Here is a 26,436-nt window from a genome sequence, read left to right as displayed (position 1 = left end):
TCACCAAAAGAAACATCTAAACATTTGAAAGTACGACATGAAATCACACTACTCTCTAGTTATTTAAACATCATTAAAGAAAATTTCACGAAAGACGACGTTTCACAACATACAAAACACGATCTACAAAAAATTTTGGCATGGTTCATAATAGATTATTTCACACACAATATTGATTTAATTGCACAAGCAAGAAAAAATTTTAGACCCCAAAATTCGAACGATGATACCGCTATCACAGAACAATCAGATTATGTTTGGGACCCCGAATGGTCTCATCCCGCATTTATAAGCTTTCCACAATCAATCTCAAGTCAAGCAATAGGTACAATATCTTACATAAGAGATTATGTAAGAGTAATACCATTAACAATTGATGCAACACCATTAAACTATAATACATTTTTACCCGATACACAAAATAATAGTTTAAACTCTACAGTTATACACAATGAAAACCTCAATGGAACTAGGAATCTTACTCAACAAGATATCCAGACACCATCACACTTCATAAATGAAGAAATTGTACACACAACAACTACGCAACAAAGTATTTCACCAATACGCCCAAATTTAACAACACCAAGAAATACAAATCCTTCACAAACACAGGTAACCTTACAATCAACCGTTAAACCTTCGGTTGCCCCTAAATATTCACATATGGATTACCAAACATACAGACCCATGACAATACCACCAAAAACACGCAAAACATTCACTAGAAACAACTTTGCAGACCATAATTATAATTATACACATCCATCAAAAACATATAATCAACCACAAAGAAATTTTAACCAATATACAAGATCTCGAAATTGGGATAACCCAATGACCCAACCTAATTCAATAAATTTCCAAACAAATCCTCCACAGGATCACAGTGAAAATTACCCATTTTTTCAACAAAATAAAAATAAAAAACAGACATCTTATCAAATGGATTATTTATCCTCAGATGATGATTTCTTACAACCAGATATATTTGCACAAAATACTCAAGAATATCGTAGACAAGGAATACAGAGAACACGTACAAATCATAGAAATTTTTCTCCACAACCAATAGATGCACAAAATCAACAACCAATTCAACAACAAAATCCAATTAATACACAATCTTTTCAACCAATTCAACAACAAAATCCAATGACTGCACACTCGTATCAACCATCACAAATGCAAAATGAAATACCACTCCCATATTATCTCCAACAACATGAGATAACAAGAAACCAACTTTCGAATTTTTCTCAAATGCCAAATGCAGCAGAATCATTACAAATGACAATGAATCCATACCTTATGGGTGGATCATCAATAACATCAAACAAACCTTTAATGGTTTTCACAGGAACAGACCCTGAATACTCTGTAGAAGATTATTTAAATGCAGTAACAGCAAACCTGATTTTAAATATTGGACCTGAACCAATTAATACGCCACTACATCAAAATTGGATACATCGACGCACAGCGTTAATACAAACAACCTTAGATGGCGCAGCCCAAAAATGGTTTTCAGTACTACCTCTAGAAATAAAATCAAACTGGAAAAGATTTACACAAGAATTTTCAAAAATGTTTGACTCCGAAAGAAACAAACAACAACAAAGAGTTTTATGTAATGAAATTCGCAGATTACCAAACGAAACCATCAAGCAAATAGCAGTACGAATCGAAACACTAGTTCGAAAAGCATATTCATTAAATACACATGACTATAAAAACACAAAGATGACAGAAATCTTAATGATGACCTTAACACCACAATTAAGGAAAATAGCAATAAAAAAGAGAGCATCTCATCCTTCTTCAATTCGAGAACCCGATTTAGATTTTCGAAAACTAGTAGACAAATTAGAACAAGCAGAAATCACGATGAAACTAGAAGAAACGGAAAATCTGAAATTACAATACGTTAACTGAATTGAAACGACTCCCACTAATATTAATAATATACAGGAATCAGAAACAGACCTCGTTGAAAAAATCACTGAAATACTCAATATTTACGAAAAGAACCCGAACTTTAAAGGCAAACCATCTTTCAAAAAATGGTGTAATTATTGCCGACGATACGGACATAGTATTTCCGAATGTAGACAAAAACAGCAAGATAATCAAAATAAACCTCAAAAATATAAAGAACCAAATAAATCATTCTATCAATACATGAAAAAAGATCAAAATCTACCGAACAAAACAGTCCACAGCAACAACAGTTCAGGAAAACCACTCCCGAACAATACAAATTATACAAGAAATCAATTACCATATAACTCAAGTTATAGAGGAAGATCACCAGAACGAAGAAACACGTATAATTCATCACAAAATCACTACAATAGACCAAATAGTCGAAATAACTACTCCAGATCAAATTCAAACACACAACGATTTGTTTCTAGATCTAATTCCCAATCAAGAAATAACTACTATCCAAACAACCAATCACGAAATTCATCATACAATAGGAATAGAAACTACTCCTATAATCGAAATAGAAGTTATTCAAACAACCGAAACCAGAATTACCCGAACAATCGATCAAGGAATAACTCATATAATAGATCGAACTATAACAGACCAAACAATAATTACCAAAACAGATCGCGAAATAATTCACAAAATCGACACCCAAGTTATAATAATCGTTATAGAAATTATTCCCAATCACCACACCGGAATAATAATAACTATAATAATTCTAATAATCGCCACAGAAGTAGTACACCTAAACATCAAAGACAAATCAATCAAGTACAGTCAAATCCAGAAACAACATCAGACCCTCCAGGTATTGATGACACAGTAACTGATACGTTACAACTCAATCAAATAAACTGTACATCATCAGATTCAGAAAGTGATACTGAAAACACTCTTTCTATCAATATGATAAAAGTCGAAAATGACTATGAATCTGTCATATATGAACAACCCTTTTCATCACACATATATGAAAATCAATCAGAATTTCTTCAAAATTATTACACTACACCCATAAATTCCACACCAACGACGCAAGAAACAAACGAGATTAACACTACAGATCAAACCAATAAAAATACCAAAACAAAATGCTTGAATACAAACCACATTTATCAAAATATACAAAAAGAACAACCCAAAGAAAAAATTTGGACAATACCATTTCTCTTAGAAAGCCCAAGAAATAAAGAATTTCAACCACCAGACCTTGAAATAGATTTTTTAATTGATTCAGGAGCAGAATCAAACATAATAAACATCCCCACATGGAATGAAATAAAAACTTTACACCCAAAGTTAATACCTCTTGAAACCTCCAGTAAGTTAGCAACAGCACAAGGATCAACATTGATAAACTACGGAAAAATCCAATTATTTCTCCTCCCCACCAGAACAATGGAACAAAGCAAAATTTTAAATAAGCCATTTAAACAAATATTCCATATCACTGACATTAAATATAATATCATTGGAATACCATTTATTTCGAAGTATATACCAACAATTAACATACTAAATAGTAAAATATTAATCAAAGATAAATATACAAAAACAAAAGAAACATCCTTAACATTTTTTCAAAGATTAAATAAACAACCACCATACTTTTCAAAATTCTACCCGATATTTAACAAACAAAGAAAACACCTAAAACCACTATCAGGAAATATCTATAATTTTTCAATCAAACAAGTTCACCAATATGATAAAGAACAAAACAAACAAAAATTTTATATGTCAGAATTTGAATTCAAACCTATTCATAAATTTTTCAAAATCACAATCTCATCCATAAAATATTTGAAAAATTCGAATTCCGATATCATTTCTTTACATGTCTATAACAACACACCTTACCAAGTAACATTACCTTTAGGACTTTTAGGATACTGCGAAACCAACGCTACAATATCACCAATACACGAAAAAGCCTATCGCGTAAATAATATACTCCAATTACTAGATATTTGCCAATCTACAATTCTTAATGAAGAATTATCTATAAATAATATAATAAGTAACGAAAACAGAAATACGGATTATTTCACAAAAACTCCATATTTCAAACCTACATTCAACATAAGTAACTACACAGAGGACCAACAGAAATTTTTAACAATGTTTAATTTCCAACATTCACAAATAACACAAGACGAATTCGAAAAATTAGCCAAACAGCTAATTAAATATTCATCAGTCTATGCAACATCAAAATTCGATGTTGGCAAAATCAGTTCATCACTACATCTCCCGTTAAAACCAGACGCAGTTTTCAAAAAACAGAGAGCAAGTAAAGTACCAATTCACTTACATGATAAAGTGAACAGATTACTCGATATTTTAGAACAATACAACATTATATCACCAGTAAACAAAGAAGAACAACCAAAAGGCAACACATTCATCAACCCTGTTATCATTCTAGCTAAAGGAGAATCATTAAAAATCGTTCTCGACGCTAGATACCTCAATTCACTCATAGATGAATCAAAATGTAATTGGCCCATTGAACCAATACAAGTTATTTTAACAAAAATAAACGGCAAATACTTTACAACCGCCGATATGAATAGTGCATACAATCAAATGCCACTAGATGAACAATCACGACGTTTAACACAATTTGTTATCGGAAACCAACAATATGAATTCAACCGCTTATTCTATGGAATATCCATAGGACCAGCAGCATTTTCAGCTTTTATGAGCAAAATTTTTAGACCACTAATACTCAAGAAAAACGCAATCACCTATTTAGACGATGTTTTTATGCAATCACAAACAAAAGACGAGATGTTCAATGTTTTAGAAAAATATCACCAAATACTTCAGAACGAAAATCTGAAGGCCGCCCCCGATAAATCACACTTCTTTTTGACAAGAGTTAAATTCTTAGGACATAATATAGAAAGAAAAACAATCACTCCATTGAAATCACGCATTGACGCTATTCAAAAGCTTCAACCACCAACAAATAAAAAGAAAATCCAAGAATTTCTTGGAATGTTAAACTTTTTAAGTAAATATGTTTATAAAATGCAATTATATCTACGACCATTTTATAACATCCTTAGACAACAAAATAACTTTGAATGGAACATAGAACATCAAACACGATTTGAAGAAATAAAGAAACTTTTAACTGAACAAATTTCAAACACAATTCCAGATTCAAATCAACCATTTTATGCAATGTGCGATGCTTCGAACTTTGGCATCGGTGCAGCACTATTACAATCACAAAATGGTACAAATAAAATGAACCTCATATCAGCAAATTCTCGATTATTCACTCAAGCAGAGCTACGACTCTCAACTCTAATGAGAGAATGTACAGCCATAATATATACACTGACAGAATATGAATTTCTGATACTTGGATCAAAACATCCAACAGTTTTATTCACAGACCATAAACCAATCATTTTTCTTTTTACACAAAAGTCTAATCCAAACCACCGAGTTTACAGATTTCAACTAATTCTAATGAAATTTCCAAACTTACATATAGTTTGGACTGCAGGAAAAAATCTTGCATTACCAGACACCTTAAGTCGAAATACACCACCTGAATTACTTACACGAAAAACAACAGTTGAAATACCCAAAAACATAAAATTCTACCTTGCAGAAAACGAAACATCACCCCGATTGGAATGCAAATATGCAGTAAAAACTGATATTGAACAATCACAAATAAATAATTTACAACATTTCCCACTTTATTTAGATTGTCAAAATAATCATTATGAAGTTGATCTACTTGGAACATCAACTTTCAAACCAATCCCATATTCTCAATGGATCAAAAATAACACCCAACAAAAACGAACAAAACAACACCCGCCTAAAAAAGACCATTTTCCACTAATTGAAAAAGAAGATTTAACTGATAAAATAAATTTATCAGGACCACAAACAAATGATTCAAAATACACAATAAATCAAGTTTTTGACCTTCACGACCCACTTGACACAATACCCTTATCTAAATTAGAAATCGAAAACATTTTTCTCCCCCCAACAGAAACAATTACAATTTCAACACTGAAACAATATCAAAATCTTGACCCGATAATTAGACAACTAAAATCATGGCACAAATATAAAACTAAACCTATCAAAGCAGATTCAACCATTCTAGGAAACAAAACACTCCTCCGATACTTTCGCAAATTTAACAACACAACAATTAACGAAAATACAGACCTTTTAGAGTATAACCTGAATGAATCTACAGTTCCATGTCTCCCTTTAAGTATGATTCTTATAGCTTTTAATATTTCACATACACAAAATATTAAAGGACACTCTGGATCAGAAAAAACATATTCAAATTTTATACAAAACTTTTATTTCCCAAATGCACCAATTTGGATAAAAGTACTATGCAATGACTGTATAGTATGTCAACTAAATAAACCTTACCCAAATCAAAAACAAATAGCACAAAAACAAGATTTTAAAGGACAAAGTTTGTACTTTAATCATCGTATCTCATTTGATACCAAAGGACCAATTTCACCCTCATCAGAAGGAAACTCCTACATTATGGTAATTGTTGACGCATTTACACATTATGTAGCACTTAACCCAGTACCACATTGTAACGCTTATTACGCTTACACAACACTCTATGAACACTGGATAGCAAAATTCGGACTACCAGAAATTTTAGTTACAGACAACGGTACAGAATTCATAAATAATGAAATTATCACACTATGTCATTTATATAACATTAAACACAAACCACGTACATCTCATGCACCTTGGACAAACGGCTTAGTCGAAGGTATGAACCGTTCATTACAAGAATATCTTAGATGTATCATCAACGGAAATGATACAAAATATACCGAATGGTCAGCAGATGTAAAATTATTTCCCTTAGCATATAATTCACAAATTACGACAACTTTAGGAATGTCACCATACGAAATGGTTTTTAACCAAAAGCCACGCAAACCAATAATGTTTACAGCAAATTCTCATAAAAACGCACAAGGTTATTGTCAACCAAATAAAGACTCAATTTGTTATAACCTACCTTTACATACACACGATGAAGATCATTTTCATCACCCACAAATTCTTAAACTAGCCTCCGGTACACACACCGAATGGATTCTAAATAGAGATAAAAAACACAATGAAATTTATCAAAAAATAACAAAAAAGTTATTACAAAGACAAAACATTAATGAACAAATCAATTCACGTTTTACACCAGCCTCCGATTTAAAAATTGGAACATTTGTTTTAATACCTAATTTTAATACACAAAAAGGAATTTCAAAAAAATTACAACCCCTTCGAAAAGGACCATACCAAATAATTGCAAAACCCGATGATGTCACATATAAAATTACGAACTCAAACAAAAAAGAAATCGTTCAACATCGAAACAACCTATTACCTTATTACCCAAAAGAATACGCACTCCGCGAATTAACTCAATTATATTCTTTCACAGGATTAAAAATCATTCAAAATGAACCACATCTGAAAAACACAGAACAAAATGATAACCCCACCGAAAATCAAAACACAAAACCAATCGCCACCAAAATCAATACACAAAACCATAAAGAATCTCCAAAACAAAGAAAAAATAGAAAAATGACCGAACAAATAATACCCCAAGAACAAATCGACAAATCTGAACATAGAAAAACAACAAGACTCCGAAATCAACCACGTAAAAACTATAAAATATTCATCCCCCAATCTAAAATTTTAAAGAAAGTAGAATTTCAAAAGTAATTTTAACATTTGCTTCACAATCTTGAAACCTCCGAAACATTTTTCATTTACATTTTTCAAAATAACATGCTGACAAGTACGTAATAATTCTAGTTCAAAATAGACCAATAGGATTCATCCAATCCGTCACTTTCTCTAACTCAAACTAAGATCAATTAGACGAATAATCTAGAACTCCAGGCACATCTCTAACTATAACTTTACAACCTCCAGGTCAAAAATAAGCAAATCACTCCAACTTGACAGCTAAAATAGATATCACCATAATACCGTACCCCTCCCTTATCTAATAACCCAAAGATCAACAATATTTCCCCAACTCAGACCACGAATACCCCCAAAACAAATTTGATAACTTAGCCTAAAGTAACAAAATGAAGATTTTAATTAGCCTAAAGTATAAAAATCTCACCATACCCCGGATCATTTGACAAACAAAAATAAAGAAAAAGACGACCTCCCAGTCACCATGAAAATTGCCCCCAACAATTTTTTACAGAACTCAACCCACTTGTCAAAAAACTAATAAATAATCCGACCACACTAGAAAATCGCCTCAAACAGCAAAAAATATTCGACCAAGAGATCATTTCTTAAATGCTCTTCTCTCAATCAGTTACTCAAATACTCATAAATCTTAAACATTTTTTTACAATACTTGAAACCTTTATAATATTTCTTTTTGATATACTTGAATCTTTTCTAATAATCCTAATCATTTTTTGTAACATTTTTTTAATTTTCTACACTATACTCGAACTATTCCTCCAACTTTCCAAAACCCTTGATTACATCCACAGGTACGAGTCATATAACTTGTCTAAATGATACGAACAATTTTCAGTAGAACCGATATTTTTTTATTGTTTGTAATTTTCATAACATTTTTATCATCCCTCATTTTGACAATATGTAAATGTATAAAGAAAGCAATCTTCACTTTTGCCCTAGCAACAATCCTTCTAATTCTTTTTTTGGAAGAATACTATAATAAACATAAACCTTCCCACTAAAGTAACAATTCAAAAATCCATCAAAAATTGCTACCCAACAGTCACAGAATCAGTCTTCACCGACATCATCCCAAGATAACCAAACACCACCTTCAACTACTCAAAATCCTCAAACATCTACACGAATTTCTTTTCAAGACAATCCATACACTTTTGAAGAACGACATGCTCGTTTATCAGAACCACTAGAACCAGTTCAACGACAAGCACCTCTAAGCGAACCAACATATAACCTATACCCAACACTACCACAAGAACTAAGTAGAATAAGAAATCCTAGTCAAAACCAAAATACAGTCGAAATAAATAGACAAATTATACATCCTCGACGAAACAGAAATCTTCAAACTCCCCGAGTTCATTTTGATATACCTCAATCCCCATCACAAAACACTCCAGAAAACCCCATTGGTATATTACCAGAAACCCCTACGCTTCTTTCACAACGTAGCACCTCAAGCCTACCATCAGATTACTTAGGTTCAACACCAACATCTGAGCAAATACGTGAAAATCCTTTCAACCCCACAAACCAAACATCACGATTCCCATATTGGACTACACATTCATTTACACAAGGTGAACCAAATTTAGTCAATGACCGCATAGATATTTCTACGGATACAACAACATCCTCATCACTACCAGAAACATTATCACTACCATCAACACCATCAATAAGCCAGTTTTCACCACCACCCTTTAACTTAAACTTTCCAAATAATCTCGACGCCAGATATCGAGAACAATCATCAATAAATATTCCTTTAAGACTAGATTGGAATACATTCACAGCACCTCCACCACTATTTGGACAACATCAAGAAAGTAACCGCCTTCATAACTGGGCACTTAATAGATTACAATATCGCCAAGATATTCACAACGATATCCGTGATCACAATATTCAAATACTCCAACAAAACAGTTTACAATTAAAATTTGAAATCACAGTTAAGTTAAATAATATTACCCAACATCCCTACCCATTAAATCCACCTAACATAACAGCTCAATCACTACCACCACCGTTTATAACTACTGAAGTAATATACAAATACGACAGATATACCAAAAACACAATTGGCTACATTACATTTTATAATCCATACTCAGGATTATCATACACATGTATATTCTAAAATTATTAATTTTTCCGAACTAAAACCGGAAAACACTTCGGTCTTAACTCAATACTAAAGTAGCAAAAAATTCAGAGCAATTTGAAAATATTCTTGGGCAAGTATTCTACGTCAGATCAGTTTTTTCTCAAATTTAAATTAAGGCCATTCAGAAAAACTGTTTAGTCGCTTTTACAGCAACTAATTTTGTGCATAGATTTAAAAGTATCAAGATTGAAAATTTTTTCAGTCCACTTTCTTATAATAAAATACGATTGCAGGCCTGACTGGCACGATCAGCACGTGGTACGGGTGCTTCCTGACAGAGAACCCCTGGGTGGTCATCTTAATCAACCTCTTCTTCGCCACTCTGCTCCTCTGCGGCCTCTTCATCAACGAGAGCCTCACTGACTTCGAGGCACTCATGACCCCCAACAACAGCGCCTCTCTCAAGGACAGACGACTCATTTCCGGTCTGCTGTCGTTTGTCGTTTTTTACCATCTTACGCCACCAATCTATTATCTCTTCAAAACCGACTACAATAAAAAATACGCACTTTTCTGAATCAATCAATTAGCAAAGAAATAAAATTAGAGAGAGCCTCATGGAAGATTTTGGCCCACGGAAAATTCCCTCAGAAGAGAATGTCTTGAGCAATGGAACTGTCATCAAAAAAAATTTTAGCGTGCGGTGCGAAAAACTTTGCAAAGTTAGGCCGCTATAGTGTTTCGAAAGACTACGACAAAAAATTGAACCTTTGTTTTTTTTGAAACCCCTCCCCACCCCATCGGAAAAAACTTAGAACCCCCACTTGATGAATCAGAAGATTGCTAAAACAAATCTTTCTAAGGAAGTCGAAAAACTATGTAAGTAATCCATACTCATTTCCTAATTAAAATGAACTTGCTGCGGTTTTCAATATGGGCGTGATTAAAACAACAACAGACCTATGAATTACTTGTGAATAGACATCTTCTACGAGCACGGGGACGAGGACTACATCCCCTCTCACAACCCATACCCCCCACTGTACGCGGAGGCCCTCATAGTCCCCCGGGACCCCAGTGGCAACCTTCTATCGGAGGAATACCTGGTCCAGATCATCGCATTCGAGTACTTCGTCTACTCCGAAATACGTTAGATGTTTTAAGCCCAGTTTCACTGTATTTCAGTTTTTCGTATACAATTTTTCGTTTGAATAGTTCGGTAAATAACAAAGTGAAACCATATATTGTAAGCGAGGTGTTAAACCGTTGGCGATAATAATTATCCTTTTAAATTATTAATCTTTTGTCTTTTAAGGAAGCTTTTCTTTTAAGTTTTTAATGTCTCAAATAAACAAACTAAACAGAAGAATTAATCGGGGATAAAATTTCTCTTCAGTATCGACTTGAATCACCATTAAAAGTTCCCCATTTAGTATCGGGAGACAGGTGGCATGGCCATTATTGCTTTTCCAACATAATTTCTTTGTTCATAATTGTTTTTAGGAGTTACGTATTTGGTAAGAAATACCCAATAGACAGTTTTTCCTACATTTGTCAATTTCAAATAACCCACTTTTTTTTGGAAATTTGTATCACGACTAAGTTGTGCTTAACATATTCCCTCGATTTTTTTTTCGAATTGAATTGACGCAGCATATTTGGTTTTTCAATTTGGTAAACCAGAAGGCATCATTTGTTGCTTCACTTAACGTATGGAGGGATAAATTTCACATTTCCATACTTTAGAATCTCTTAGTAATTAGAAAAGATTAATATTCAAGTCGGTGCTCTTAAATGGTCTGCATTTTTTTCAGACAATTTTGTGCATGGGTGGTTTTTTTCTCCAGACAAATTTCGACTTTTTAACTATCATTTTTTACGGAATTTTTTTTACATCATTCGAAAAGTATTGCTGTCTTGAGCTCAAAATTAAAATTTTATTGTACCTCTAATTTTTTGAGAATTTTTGGGGGTTGCAAATTTGCTCAATTTCGGATAATAAGCGCGCTATATATTCCGTGCTATTAACTCGTAAGCGGAGACTTAATCCATTTTTATAAATTGTTCCAAATTGAATAGAGGTATGCTATTTAGTTTATTTAATACTTCGCTAAAAGCAAAATATGTCACTTTGTACTTTACACAATTGAATATTTTTTTAAAAAATCAAAAAAAAAACTTGGAGCTTTTTTCTTTCTTTTTTTCGAAAATTACATTAATTATTTCAATTTAAACTACAGTGCTGATTTAAATTAACCGGACAAAACGCGCTAAACTTGAAATTTAAAACGCGTTTTTCTCAAATTGGGTTGAGTTTAGATGAAAACTTATGAAGACAAAACTTGCTTAAAATTTTAGCAGAATTATTATGGTGTAATTTGTTTTGCAAAATACGGGCCCAAAATTTTACCCCAAAAATGAGTCATTTTGGCTTTTCTTAGTTAATCAAAAATTAAGTCAAAATTACCCAGTCGATCACAGACATAGTTATATCAAAGTGAGCCCCTTTTGTAGCCCAACAAACTTTATGAAGAGTATTTTCTCCAAAAAAATTGCAAATTTTTTAAAAACTGTTTTTAAATAAAAAGTTGGTATTTTATATAGTAAAAATGATTTTTTTGTCTATCAAACAAAAATAAATTAACTTATACATTATTTTGGAGAAAATACACTTCATAAAGTTTGTTGGGCTACGTAAGGGGCTCACTTTGATTTAATTATGTCTGTGATTGACTGGGTATTTTTGGCTTAACTTTTGATTAACTAAGAAAAACCAAAATGACTCATTTTTCGGGTAAAATTTTGGGCCTGTATTTTGCAAAACAAATTACACCATAATAATTCTGCTAAAGTTTTAAGCAAGTTTTGTCTTCATAAATTTTCATCTAAACTCAACCCAATTTGAGAAAAACGCGTTTTAAATTTCAAGTTTAACGCGTTTTGTCCGGTTAATTTAAATCAGCACTGTACTACAAAAAGAGTTTCTTTCTTTTTTTTTGAAAAATACATTAAGTATTTCAATTAAAACTACTACAAAGAGATTCAACTGCAGTCGAAACATGAATATATTCGTCCTGATCCGAGCAGATTTGTTGTGAAATGTTTACATTTTGCATAAAAAATTGAGTGGGAACTTCATGTTGGAATGAGCCATGTGAAATTTAAAATCTCATAACTGTGAAAAATCATTATCAGAAATTAATCCAAACATCAATTTGCTAATAACAAGTCAAGTCTCTACTTTTTGACTGTTTTGATATGTATGAACAATCTAAGCATATCGTTAAGCAATTTAAATTTTGATAAATTTTCAAAGAAAAATTAGAACAAAAATTGTTTTTTTTAGTAATTCTTCCACACGTTTATTAAAAATCAAATTGATGTTGTTGGCGTTAAAAAATTCTACTTTTAACAGCTTACAATTTTTTAGTGGGGTTAAGTAGCATCTTACGAGTTAAAAGAAAGAGATATATTGCGCACTAAATCTCCCAAACAGTCCTGTTCCCCCAAACCGTCCTTCTTTAAACAACCATAAATTTAAATACTCCAAAACCGTCAACTTTTAATTACCATAGCGTAATTACACTTGCGAAGCGATTGTGCTGGTACGAATCCTCTTTTTTTCCAACCTAAGGCCAAGTAATGGTGCCACTTTTTGGGCACCAATACAGCTTTTTCATAGCATGTAAATTGACACTCGAATAGTTAATAAGTTAACACGCTTGATGCTTTTTTATTTCATCAAATGAACCAAAAAAAATTGTTTCAATCAACATAACAATAATCAAAACTCGATTTACGAAATTTTCCGACACAATATATTTCGCAATTTTTTGAAACTTTAATTTATATATACTGTAGCGTTATGCTTTGCGATTTTTAATACATGCAAAATTAGCTTACATGCCTTCAACTTGTTATACTCCAAAATATTGAATGCAAATTGGGTCTACCTGTATTTGGTGCCACGTTTGCTGAATGGCTTTCACAAACTTTTACATATGTAGCTGCTTTATTCGTGACTTGTGTTTGTCGGTTGTTAAACTTGTGTGGCTGGAGGATAGTGCGTGAGACTCTTGATTGCAGTCAGTCGCAGATTCAAATCCTACACAAAGCCCAGTTTTTGATAATCCGAAGCTTATTTGTACTCTTTTGTATTTCACTTGATAGAGCTGCTTTTTGGTCGTGTTCTCGCAATTGTTTGCAAAGCGCAGCTTCGCCTTCGTGTAAACATTAATCCCAAGTAGAAAACGTTTTTTAAATTGACCTCAGGACGTCAATAGTTTTCATAAGCTAAAAAATTCGTTCAAAAGTGGCTAGTAACAAAGTCGAAATTGTCCAAAGAAAAAAACACTTCGAGCTCAAGAATTCTTTTTTTTTTAATCTGAGAAGCAAATTTATGCTTGTTTTAAAGCTTGCACTGGAACTATTTTTTCTAAGTTAATACCAAAAAAATATCGATCGGTTGTTTGCTTCATTAGTAAAACATAGATTAACGTGCGACCCATATTAGCTATGTTGCGACTTTGTGCGACCCAAATTAGCTATGTCGCGACTTTGCGCGACCCAAATTAGTTATGTTGCGACTTTGCGCGACCCAAATTAGATATATTGCGACTTTGTGCGACTCAAATTTCTTGCGGGATGATGGAGTTTCGGTCGCAAAAAGTACATTTCGGTCGCGATATGAGTCGCGGATCTCGGCCCGGGAACGTCAAAAAAAATTGCTTGACAGTTTTGTTTGAGAATCTTCCATGCCAGCTGTCTTCTCAAGTTGAGATTGTTCGCCCAAATTGAAGCAAGGTTTGAGCGGTTTTTTTAGACGATTGCGCTGAAAATCTTGCTTCAAAAAGAGCGGTTTGAGCGTTTTTGAGCGGTTTATCTAAAAACACCGCTCAAAGGCCGCGCAAGATTTGAACGGTTTTTGAGCGGTTTTTCTAGATAACCGCTCAAAAACCGTTCAAATTTTGCGCGGTTTTTGAGCTGTTTTTTTTTTTAATAAACCGCTTAAAAACCGCTAAAACCGCTCATTATGAAGCAAAATTTTGAGCGTAATCGTCTAAAAAAAACGCTCAAAACGCTTAAATCTTGCTTCAAATTAGGTGAAAAATCTAGACTCGGGTTCGCTAAAGGGCCATTTATATTGTTGTTAGAGCATGCAAAGTTGTTTTTCTGAACAAGTATAATATATTTCAGAGTGAACCTGAGCATAAAAGGCCAAAACTGGTCCGATACTATTTAATATGGGGATAATCAAGTTTCCCTTTTTAGAGTACCACTGAAATTTAATATTTCAATATTATTTTTAGAATAGATATTCATTTATTTTTCAAAAAGGAATTTCAACGTGATAATGTCGTTCCCTTGTGAAAAAGTCGATTCATAATACTACAATTAGCATAAGCGTAGCTCATGAATAGTACAAAAGAGATTATGACTGCGCCATATTGATAATAAGACAATGGTTGAATTCGATCAATTAGAGAATTTTGAATTTTGCTAAATTTGACTTCCTTATTTTAAAAAAGGTTGACTTTTGTTCAAAAAAGTATTGTTTCTTGAGGGAGACGAGTTGGTTTAGACGTTACTAATTAGTGACATAATTGGTTAAGAGCCAACTTTTCCTTGCTGAGCGATAAATTTAAATACAAAAACCAAAATTTCTGAAAAAAAGTATTCCGGAAAGTGTAGTCTTGTGGATGGATTGAGATGTTATTTGCAAGACATTAAATCCGCCAAAAGCCTATTTATTGACGGATTCTTTTTATGATTGCGGTGGTTTATTCCGGCTGCGACAAATGGATTTTGTAAAATTATGGAATCCTAATCCTAAGCCTATGGTAAATTTGGGATAGTCAACTTCTGCGAAAACTCCAAGTTTTGCTTAGCGTCGGCGGCAAATAGTTATCGCTCGAAAATCATTCCATAAACGCATCAAAGTTAGCTAATTGATTCAAATTGTGTGCTGGATTGCAATTTTTGCAAACCGAATTATTTTATTTTTTGCAATACACGCTGAATGGATTTTTCTTTTTCAATAATAAGATGAAAACTTGGTTCAAATCCTTTCCAAAATTGACCAAAATTGACCAAAATGGGTTGATCAAAATCGATTTTCTTACAGCTTTTATGAAATGGAAAAACTCATATCATACAATTTCGATCAATTCCATACGTACAGAAGGTTGTAAGAAAAATTCAACCACCAACTTTTTTATTTATGTAAGTTATATGACAAATCATTTTCAATAAACTGAATAAAAAACAATAATTTATGAGTTTTGCTAAATGTTTTTGTGTTTTGTCTGAAATTACAAAAACCTCGGCTTTCTAACGCAAGAAACCTCTTATGGTCGACAGATTCTAGGCTTATGATCAATAACGGTATGAGATAAAACTTTTTCTTAGCTCACTCAAAACTATGAAAGAAATTGAAACTAGAAAAATTTTGGTCAATATTACGAGTCAAAAAGTTTGGCCTTTTTTCTGACAAATTAAATTGTATCTTATAATATAAACACAAATTAATTCAAATTTATATTCGCACCAAAACTTTCAGTCAACTTTGTTTCTTTTGTATGAAAAATTCAGATTGAACTATGCTGTAGACAAAAGTAACAAATTTTGGATCCTTTTTTTCAAAAATTGTTTATATAGGCATGAAAATTACATTGCGGCTGAAAATTTTTTAAATTTAAACTTGGATTTTTACGGATGATGTTTTGGATCAATGCAAACATTGCTTATCATACATAATTTTTTTATACTTTTATAGCAAGTGTATGATAATTATTTTTTTTATACACTCTGTGTATGAAAAAGTACGATAAGCAGTTTTCTTGCATGGAAATGTGTTTGTGGCTTTTTTCGTGCATGGAGGTTAACCCGGGTTGTGTACTCGGATAGCAAATCATCCAAGACTCTCACAAAAATTACATATATTGCTAGAATCGTAGAAGAATCCTGCGAAATTTGAGTTCTCTAAACCACATATAATTTCCACTGATGATTTATAATTTATGCATTTTGCGCAAACATATCAATTTGCATAAACATATTGCCCTTAATTTTTTCTATTAGTTTTGATTAGCGGTATTAAAACTGTTCATTACTTTCACAACCAGTTTTTTTCAAAATTGAATTTTTATTTATCAGTTTTGAAAAAAAGTTGAAAGGCGTGAGGCGACAATTTGTAACAGGCGACAATTCGTAACAGGGGACAATTCGTAACAATAACTTAAGCGGCAATACTAATTCATGCGCAATATTCCTCTCGTGCCTGATGTAAGCGCAGAGGAAAAAGCGTATTCTACTTGCCAATGCCATGTTATGAATTGTCGCCTGTTACGATTTGTCGCCTATTACGAATTGTCACCATAGCGTTAAAAGAGTGTATACACCTTTAGAAACGTTAGTTTCGCATGTTTTCAAGCAATTTTTATGCTTTTTTTTGGTCTCAGGGGAAACATATAATATAGCCGTCTCCATTGCGAGGTTTTGTTCATTATCTGCTAGATACTGGCAAAAACCTGCAAACTGAATGCAATTTTTTCAAGAATCTTCCAAAATCATTGACTTGCAAAATTAAAGCAAATCTTGCTATTAATCGTCTTCATCAATAGCCATACGTTTAACGGCATCTGGAGTTTTGGGGGTTTTGCTTTGATATCAGCAGTCAAGTTTTTTTCTAACTAACTAATAAGCGTAGTTTTGGGACATAATAGTTCATCAAAATAAATTGTTAAAGCTGTTTGGACTGATTTATTTATTTTATAAGCTATCGAACTAAAGGACGGAACATTTGATATTGGCATTGCTTTGTTCAGGTCCAGTTAAATAACAGTTAAATTTTGACCAGTTAAATAACAAATTTTGATGTCCATGTCTTAGATTTTTTACGGACAATTTAAAATTTTGGGTTTTCTTAATTGAGTGCGATTTATATTTTTACTTTTTTTATATTTATGATGAATAATGATCAGCAGATGCAAAAATGTTCTGTAATTTCCTAAAAGAAACTTTCAAAAAAATTTTCATGTCTCGGAGGTCATTGTAATTACAATGTAATCCTAAAAATGAAACTCTGTTCTGCACGTTTTAGAGGAACTTGAAAAGCTGAAAAACTGCATTGTGTATTGCCTTTCAAATTTTTTCTTGTTTCTGGTGACTAACTTCAAATTAGCTGGTGGTTGTTTTTTTAGTGGATTTTTCAAACAAAAAACAAAGGTACAAAACGGAAAAAGTCAATTCAAGCAAATTTTTCATCAAAATTCACATCTAAGGACAGTTCCGTTTTTTCTAATTTTTTAAAATAGTATTTACGTACCTAATTGCTTTTCAGAATTGCAAATTCAAGGCCGAGTGTACAAGTACACTGATCTATGTGCTAAACACAGCACGCATTGCGTCAAAGAGGGAATTACGAAGTACATCAAAATGAAAGATCATGAAGAATTCTTCGACAAACTAGAGAAGAACAAAGAAGACTCTTTTTCATTCGCCAAAGACCTCACTTGGCCTATAAAAAACGACGATTTCCTGCCGACTTTCATTAGCAATACTTCAATTACAGACGGAAAGGCAACTTCAGCTCAAGCTTTGAAGCTAAGATGGTATCTCAGACAAGCTCACGATACTGGTGCTTACGACAAAAGTCTGTCATGGCTTAAAAATTACGAAGAAAAAGTGATGCAGTTTTCGACTTCAGATAATTTTCTATCCTATGCTAATTCAGAGTGCAAAATTAACATCACTTTCGCCATGTCAGAAACTTTAAATATGCTGTTAAACTCGGCCCCACCTAGCGACACATATTTGTTCATAATATCTTACATTTTCGTTCTTTTGTTCACGATGTTCGTTACCGGCGGTACTAATTGGGTCACGAGTCGTTCGTTTCTCGCTGGCGTTGACGTCATAGCGCTCGGAATGGCGACAGTCGCCGCACTTGGCATGGTTGGTATGCTCGGAACTCAATTCGTGAGCAGTGTGTCTATAATGCCGCTACTCGTCATTGGAAACGGACTGGATGACTTGTTTATATTCATGTCGGCGTGGAAAAAGACGAGCGCGACTGTTCCCGAAGAGATCCGAGTAGCTCAGACTCTGCGCCGAGCGGGATACCCGATCACGATTAGCTCCGTGGCTTCATTGTCGGCTTTTCTCCTCAGCACTTTTACAGATTTCGAAAACGTGAATAACTTTTGCGTATATTCAGGTAAAATTACGATCATTGTTTTCCCATGACTATATTTGAAACGGTCGCACTGAATGGATAATTAATCAATTTTTTTAATTATTGTTCCGACTTTCAAAGAAAACGGAATATTTTTTCTTGGTGTGGTTTTTTTATTCAGTTAATTTTCGCCGATCGAAATCATATTTTTCGACGAACAAATTTCATACCCCATTGGAGATATCGACTTCCTGAGTTCAAATGTAAAAAGATATTTTACCTCCAATCATTTTTTGTAAAGTTCTTGGGTTTGAAAATTGCCAATTTTGCCATATTATGCGCGCTTTAAAGAATTTATTCATAATGCTGAGAGTGTACCCCAAATTATTTATGCGCGGCGAATTATCCCGCACAACAAAAGTGTTCCAAATTGAATTGAGGCTGGCTAATGGATCGTATTAATTACGTACGACTCAAACTTTCACACTTTGATATTTTTCCACAATTTATAGGCTTTCAATATCTTTGTTCCCAAAAAAATATTCGCTATGAATTAAGAGACAGTCGGAACATTCAGAGCTTTGCCCTGATATGCGAGCATTCTTGTTCCAGTCTTAAATTCCTTTCTCGATTTTTTCCTTTCTGGAGTTTTACTCTAGCGTCATGGTTCATATATCCACCAAACACAACTCATTCCCATTTTGCGGAAAAAAACTAAGCAGATCTTTCCTGTTTTTATGCGCAATATTTCATATGAAAGATTTCTGTTAAAAATACAAAAAACGAAAACATATTAATCTTGTTTCTATCAACGGTAATTTAATTGAGTTAAGAATTGGAAAATAATTAGATTTTTAAATGCCAGACAATTTAACCTTTTGAAAACCTGTAGGCATCAAACATTTATAAGGGAAGCTGGGGACAATCAGTCCTTCATAAAACTTCAATTATCGAAGCAAAACAACATTTACGACCGGGAATAACTTAAAGCAGAAACAGTGAAATGAAAATTATGGAAAAAATCCTTACAATTTCCGCAAAATAAAGTCCGCCTCAATTAATTTTCATAGAGATACAGAGCTGATTTAAGTTAATCGCAAACAACGAACAAAACTGGAAAATTCAAACGCGTTTTTCTCAAATTGGGTTTAGATTAGACAAAAAAGAAGGGAGCAAAAGTTGCTCAAATTTTTGCCAAAATTTGTATGGCCAAAAAAAATTTCGAATTTCGCAACCAAAATTTTACCTAAAATTAGTCATTTTGGCATTTTGAAGTTTATCAAGAATAAGGTTGGAGTTACCGAGGCAAGTACTCCAAAAAGGGTAAGTTAAGAGAAAATACTCCAAAAAATTTGCAAAATGTTTGAAATTTGTTTTTGATCAAAGACTTTGATTTTTATTAAATAAAATGCCCTTTTTTGGCTATCGACCATATTATACAGATTTTTATTCCATATTAATCTCTTATACGGATTTTCAAGGAATCAAATGTAAAGGCTTTAAGTTTTCTCAGACTATATAGAAGGCAGTAAAGCAACGAAAAAACTAGAAAAATTTCATCTCGAGAAGGAATGTTCCATCGCTCTGAAATTCGAAAAAAATTTGGCTGACACTATTTCTAATAATGAAATCATGAAATTTATCTGTGTCAGATACGCGTCCGATAGTAAATTTTGCTATAAAAACCCGATACTAATCGATCCTTGTTCCTTGTTATCCAGGTAAAACTTCTAGATGAGCAATGAGTTATTGTTTTCGGTAATTTTTGAGATTAAAGTACTGAAGTTCTAAGAATTGTTGCTGTAAAATTAAGTTTGATTCAAATCGATAATTGATATTATACACGCGCAATCTGAATTTTTTTTAAATGAAATGATAAAATTTTTGTGAATATGTTTAATGGCGTTCATAATTGAGTCAATTAAACGACATTAAAACTTAAGAATTCTATTAAAGTCCGTTAGAATCGTTCTTTTTTTATTCAATAGTTGTTGAATTGAGTAGGAAATTGGCGTAGGATAGTACGTCATTTTGTATGATCCAAATTAACCCACAGAAAAATCATTTTATTGCATCATAATAAAGATTTTTCCGTCGTAATTTGGATTCCAAAAAAAACTTGTTGAGAATGCCCGGTCTGAAATTTCAACTTTTCAACACTAAATGATGTTGAAGAGCGGATGAATTAAACTTTCTCAGTTTTAACGATGAAAACTTTTTCATTTCACAAAATCTCTAAGGTTGACTGAAATCAGAGGCGGATTAGGATTTTCTCGAGGGGGGGGGGAGTATTTTCAAAAAAAGTTTCGAAAGTTTTTGCCAAATTTCAATTATTTTTTTTAAATCGACCAAATTGATTTTCCGGGCTCTCCCAAACCAGTAACGAGACCCTGTTTCGGCCATATTTTTGCGCCGCAAGCAAATTTTCAAAAAACTGGCCTAAAAAGTTGTTTTTGGGTAGAAACATTTTAGAATCAACCAGTCAAAAGTTAAGGTTTTAAAATAGTACCAAAAGGAGGACCCTTTGTGTAGTCAGGGGTTCTAATCGCTGAGAGGAGGGGCATCTCCCTCCCCCCAAATCCGCTACTGATTGAATTGTATTAACTTGATTTCTTTTTTATTGATTTCGTGATGATCATCTCGCACTACACAAGAAGCAATAATTAAAAATTTAAGGAAAAATTAAAAAAAATTCTTTTCACATAAATACTGGTTGAAAAAAATTGTGCTAGTTGTACAGTAACCGACTACACTTGTAGATAAAAAATTTATATATAAGTAATTTTCAAATGAAATAAAAATGTTATCAAATTTAACAAATGGCTTTAAAACAGTTTTGTGTGCTCAGTTTGCTTCGGAAACCAAACTGAAATCAGAAAATTCTGATTTGCAACAGCTGCTACTTTTATCAGATATCATGAAAATTAAAATTTTCATAAACCAGAAAACAGCTGTTAAACTTAACAAAAAACATGAGATTTCAGCAGCAAATGCTGCTACGACAATGAATAATGTTTTAATTTAGAGGAGGAGCGGAGATTATTTTGTAGATCCCATAGGGGATTGTTTCAGAAAAGTCAATTTTTTTCAGCCAGTGCCGTGGCGTGGTGTTTTGTCGTGCAGATGACCTTTTTCGGCAGTTGTCTCGCGATCCACGCCAGACGCGTGAACAGATATCGCCACTGTCTCAGCTGCATGAGAGTTAAGACCCGACTGCATTTACAGAGAGAAGGAGAGAAGAATCCTCTTAAGTTGTTGTGTTGTGCCGGAAACTCGCGTGAGACGTCGGAAGAACTGGACAGTCTGATGCAGAAGTTCGTCAAACATTATTTCGAGAAGCTACTGCTCAATCCAGTCTCAAAGGTAAACTAAATTGATTCTTTAATTTAACTCAATTGTTTTTAGTTCTTAGAAAAGGGCAATAAATTAGGAACGTTTCCGATTAACAGCATGTTTCAGGACCAAGCAGGGGGGTTTTGAAGATCTTTTTGGTCATATAGATTAAGAACAAGATTGGAAGGGGTGGATTATGGGGAATAGGAAAGAGCAAAGGTTCAAGTGCGACAAATCCTCTAGTAAATAAAATTGGGGGGAAATTTTCGCCGCGTACGGCACTCACATTTGTTCAATTGTCAATACAGAATTAGTCATTTTTAGGGCTCTTAGGCATGGTTTTTCTTGATTTGATACCATAAGGGTATACTTCGTAATGCGACAATTCGCATTAAAAGACAACTCGCAAAGAAATTTATCTTTTGTCTTCAGGCTGTGTGTATTCTGCTCTATCTTGCCTACATGGGCGCGGCCATCTACGGTGTGATCAAAACAGAGAGGGGCGTGTCTCTTTTCTCAATTGTGGAGAAGCACAGCTCATTCGCCCAACACCTCATTACCAGCAAAACCTACTTTAATCAGACAGGTCTCCTTTGAATTTCATTGTTTGTCGATAATTTCTCGGTCTCCTAATAATGTAAAACAGTAAGAATCAAAGTATTTCTATCAACTGATTTTGATGAAGTTTTTAAGAAGAATGAACGTAGAGAAAACTCTTATATAGGTCTTGCTGATTTTTTTTTTCAGGAAATCCAGGAAAAAGTCTTAAAATTTGTTTACGCTCAATTTTAATTTTTCGCGGTTTGACTTGTGATTTCTTCTTAGTAAGTTCAGTTCATTTTCGTTCTTAAAGGAAGGCAAACGCCACTACCGAACAGCAAAAGTGCAAAGGTCACGAAAAGCGTGATCGACTTCTGATTTAGAAAATGGAAGTTAATTATCAGATTTCCCAGCGAAATAAAAGTTTTTTACCTATTGAACCAGTTCTTTCAATTTGGGTTAATTTTAACAAAAAAGTGTCCATCATAAATTGTTCAACAAATTCAAAGAGCTCTATGGCCATCTAATTTTTTAATTTGAAATTCAAAAAATGAAGATATTTGAAAAACAAGTCGTTTTTTTTCAGTTTCCTTGCGTTCATTACTCTTTTCCAGCTGTCAGTTGGCTATGTTTCAAATATCAGGGAAAAGTGCAGTAATAATATTGTTTTTCTGCCAACTCAAAAGGAATACTGTAAACGGGCATGAATTTAGAGGTTTGAAGGAAAGTTAGATTAAGATTTAAGAAAAATTTCATGTTTAACTGTGAGAAGTTTTAACTGGAAAAGGTTCAATTTTTTAGCCTTATTTCCTTATTTGGTTATAGTAATATCAAATGTTTTAGGTGTCCCTATGATGTTGGTATTCACAGAACCCATCGATTATCACAAAAGCGAAGTGCGTGATCAGATATTTCAACTGACCAATGAGCTTCAAGCAAATGAGTTGATCGAGGACAACTTTACAGTCTCGTGGTTGAACAAATTCATGGACCCAAAATTTTACGACAACCCCAAAAAAGGCCGCGACTTTACCAATGCGGTCGACTTCGGGAAAAGTTTGAAGCATTTTCTGGAAAATGAGGGCAAAAATTACGCCGGTGATGTTATTGTAGACGACGATTCTTATAAAATTGTGGCTTCTAGATTTCATTTTCAGGCGAAAAGTTTGTGGAGCTCAAATTACATTCTTGCCAGCGATTTTATGGTCAACGTTCGGGAAATTGCCACCCAATCAAAGTTGCCGGCAATTGTTTTCTCTGGAGTTTTCATTTACTACGAGCAGTACACCTATTTGATAAAAACAGCCGTTGAAGTTTTGGTCTTCAGTGTTTTAGCTCTTTTTGGTGTTTCGGTCTTGTTGGTTCCTTCGTTGATGATCGCAATTGTAATGACACTTACTGTTATTTCTATAAATGTCGGAGTTTTAGGCTTCATGTACTTTTGGGATATGAAGTTTAGCATCATCACTTTAATTGATGTAATTCTAAGCACGGCTTATGTCATGGACTTTGCGGTCCATATATGTCTCGGGTATATCGAATCCGACAGCCACACGAAGAACGCTCGTGTCCGTGACGCGATAGAGAATAACGGAGTTCCAATATTCAACGGTGCTTTATGCACGTCGGCTGCAATTTCAGTTTTTGCCGTCGCCGAATCCTATTTGTTCCGATCGTTTTTTAAAACATGTCTACTGGTAATATGCATTGGTGTGATTCATTGTTTACTGTTCACACCTGTTATTTTGAGCCTAATAGGACCGATTGGGCCGAAAAAGAACAAAGCCGAGAAAAGTAATTCATCCAGATCCCAAACACCTAAAAATAATCAAGCTAATTACGACGAAGATGATTTTCCATTTTTCGAACGCCAAGGTTTTCTTACCAAGAGTCCATCGTCTTCAGATGGTAAAAATGACGCCATAAACTCGCCTGGCGCGGGCTCAGCTTCAACTCGAGTGGGTGAAAAAACCGTTCACACCAATAGCAGGCCAAATAGTCGTCATAACACTCTAGGCAGATGTGTTTCTGTGCAGACATCATCAGAAAAAGTCAATCAGCCGACAGAAAACTTGGAAACATATGCAAACATGGGCAACGATCAATCGCAACCTGCATATTCGGTGCCTAATTTGAACAAACCGGCTTTCCCGCCTCCTAGAAACACGACATCAAAGGTAAACTCAGGTAGTTTTCACCAATTATCCGAAAATCAAAATAGTCGAGACACCGCAATATATAGCGGCCGAGAACGGCCAATTACGAGCGCTTTCACGCGCGTTGATCCGGTGAACTTACGTAATCCGAACTACAACATGACGTTTGATGTTAACCCCCAACAACATCCTGTTACGTCATCGGAGTATGAACAGTTTGAGTTTTACGGGTCTTCCAACTCTCTTTCAAGTGCAGTTGCAGTGTCTCCAAGCGAGACGAAAGTCTGAAAAAAGTATTTTACTGAAAAAAAAGACCAAGAACAAAAGCGCTGCCAAACAAAAAACTGAACAATAAGTTTAGATATGAAAGTTAGATTTTTTTAAATTGGTTATCTTTTGTTTCTTTAAAGCTGACTAATTTGATCTTCCTAATAAAAATTTACCCCTTTATTCCGTAATAAGAATTTAATTTGAATTCAGTTTGTACTATCCCATCTGTTTTTGAACGCTAGCTCGGCTCACTGAGCCCAAAAAGATAATAATTAATTATATGTCATATTATAGTCAGTCTCTAAGAAACTGAAAATTATTCGATTGTAATCCATTAAAAAGAATTATAATATTTATATTTTTTATGAAAACAATCCGTTTTAATGAATTAAAACATAACGAGGCCAAACTGTGCCTTGGACAGGCGCACACTTTTGTGTCTGTATGTTTAAAATTTAATGTCAAAAGGAAAAAGTTGCAGTATACTCATGGCATATGTGTTTAAGCACCATTCCAATCTTTCTTCTAATCAGTCAAATGATGCTACTAGCAATGCTAATCTATCGTATGCCATTTTCTATTAGAACGCTTTGTTTTGATCATCAAGAGGGTCAAAAAAACGTTTCATTGAAATTTCTGTCTTTGAAGAAGATGATGGAATATTTGATCTTGGGTCGTTTTTTGTTCACAAATTTTTTGACTAATAAATTACATTACGAGGCCAAACTGTGCACTTTGTTAATTCTCAGCGGATTCCACAACTAGCCAAAATCAGAATTGTTGGTAATCCGCAACATTGTTTTTTTTCTTTGTTGTTCTTTGCTGTTTTGAATTCCACGGAAAAATAGCAAAAAAACTCTTTTGCTCAAAATCGCTCCAAAAACTAGCAACTTTGAGGAACCCGCAACCAAGTTTGTCGAATCCGCAACAAAATTTAAGGAATCCGCAACAAAAAAATGTGCCGACAAAATTTACGCTATGGGAACCCACTCAAATTTTGTAAGTGGAATTCATTTACTTTTTGGAACATGTTTAAAGACTTGTCTCTGGGATCCAGGAACATACAGACACAA

At 33.6% G+C, this 26,436-nt stretch overlaps 1 protein-coding gene across 2 annotated transcripts in view; it reads left to right on the top strand.

Annotated features, from left to right (window-relative positions):
* Positions 1-25,543, top strand: part of LOC134843649 (patched domain-containing protein 3-like) — a 38,140-nt gene extending 12,597 nt beyond the window's left edge. For both annotated transcript variants that reach the window (XM_063859844.1, XM_063859843.1), the window contains exons 3-8: positions 10,183-10,374; positions 10,871-11,038; positions 18,231-19,106; positions 22,156-22,427; positions 22,830-22,983; positions 23,781-25,543. In XM_063859844.1, coding sequence (XP_063715914.1) covers positions 10,183-10,374; positions 10,871-11,038; positions 18,231-19,106; positions 22,156-22,427; positions 22,830-22,983; positions 23,781-25,381 — 3,263 coding nt within the window. In that variant the 3' untranslated portion in view covers positions 25,382-25,543. The remainder of the gene's footprint in view (positions 1-10,182; positions 10,375-10,870; positions 11,039-18,230; positions 19,107-22,155; positions 22,428-22,829; positions 22,984-23,780) is intronic.
* The last annotated feature ends 893 nt before the right edge of the window (positions 25,544-26,436 follow it).

The sequence above is a fragment of the Symsagittifera roscoffensis genome, chromosome 4 (genome assembly GCF_963678635.1).
Source record: "Symsagittifera roscoffensis chromosome 4, txSymRosc1.1, whole genome shotgun sequence".
NCBI lineage: Eukaryota > Metazoa > Xenacoelomorpha > Acoela > Convolutidae > Symsagittifera > Symsagittifera roscoffensis.
Note: the sequence above shows the minus strand (reverse complement) of the source record. Positions and strands in the feature narration are given on the sequence as shown.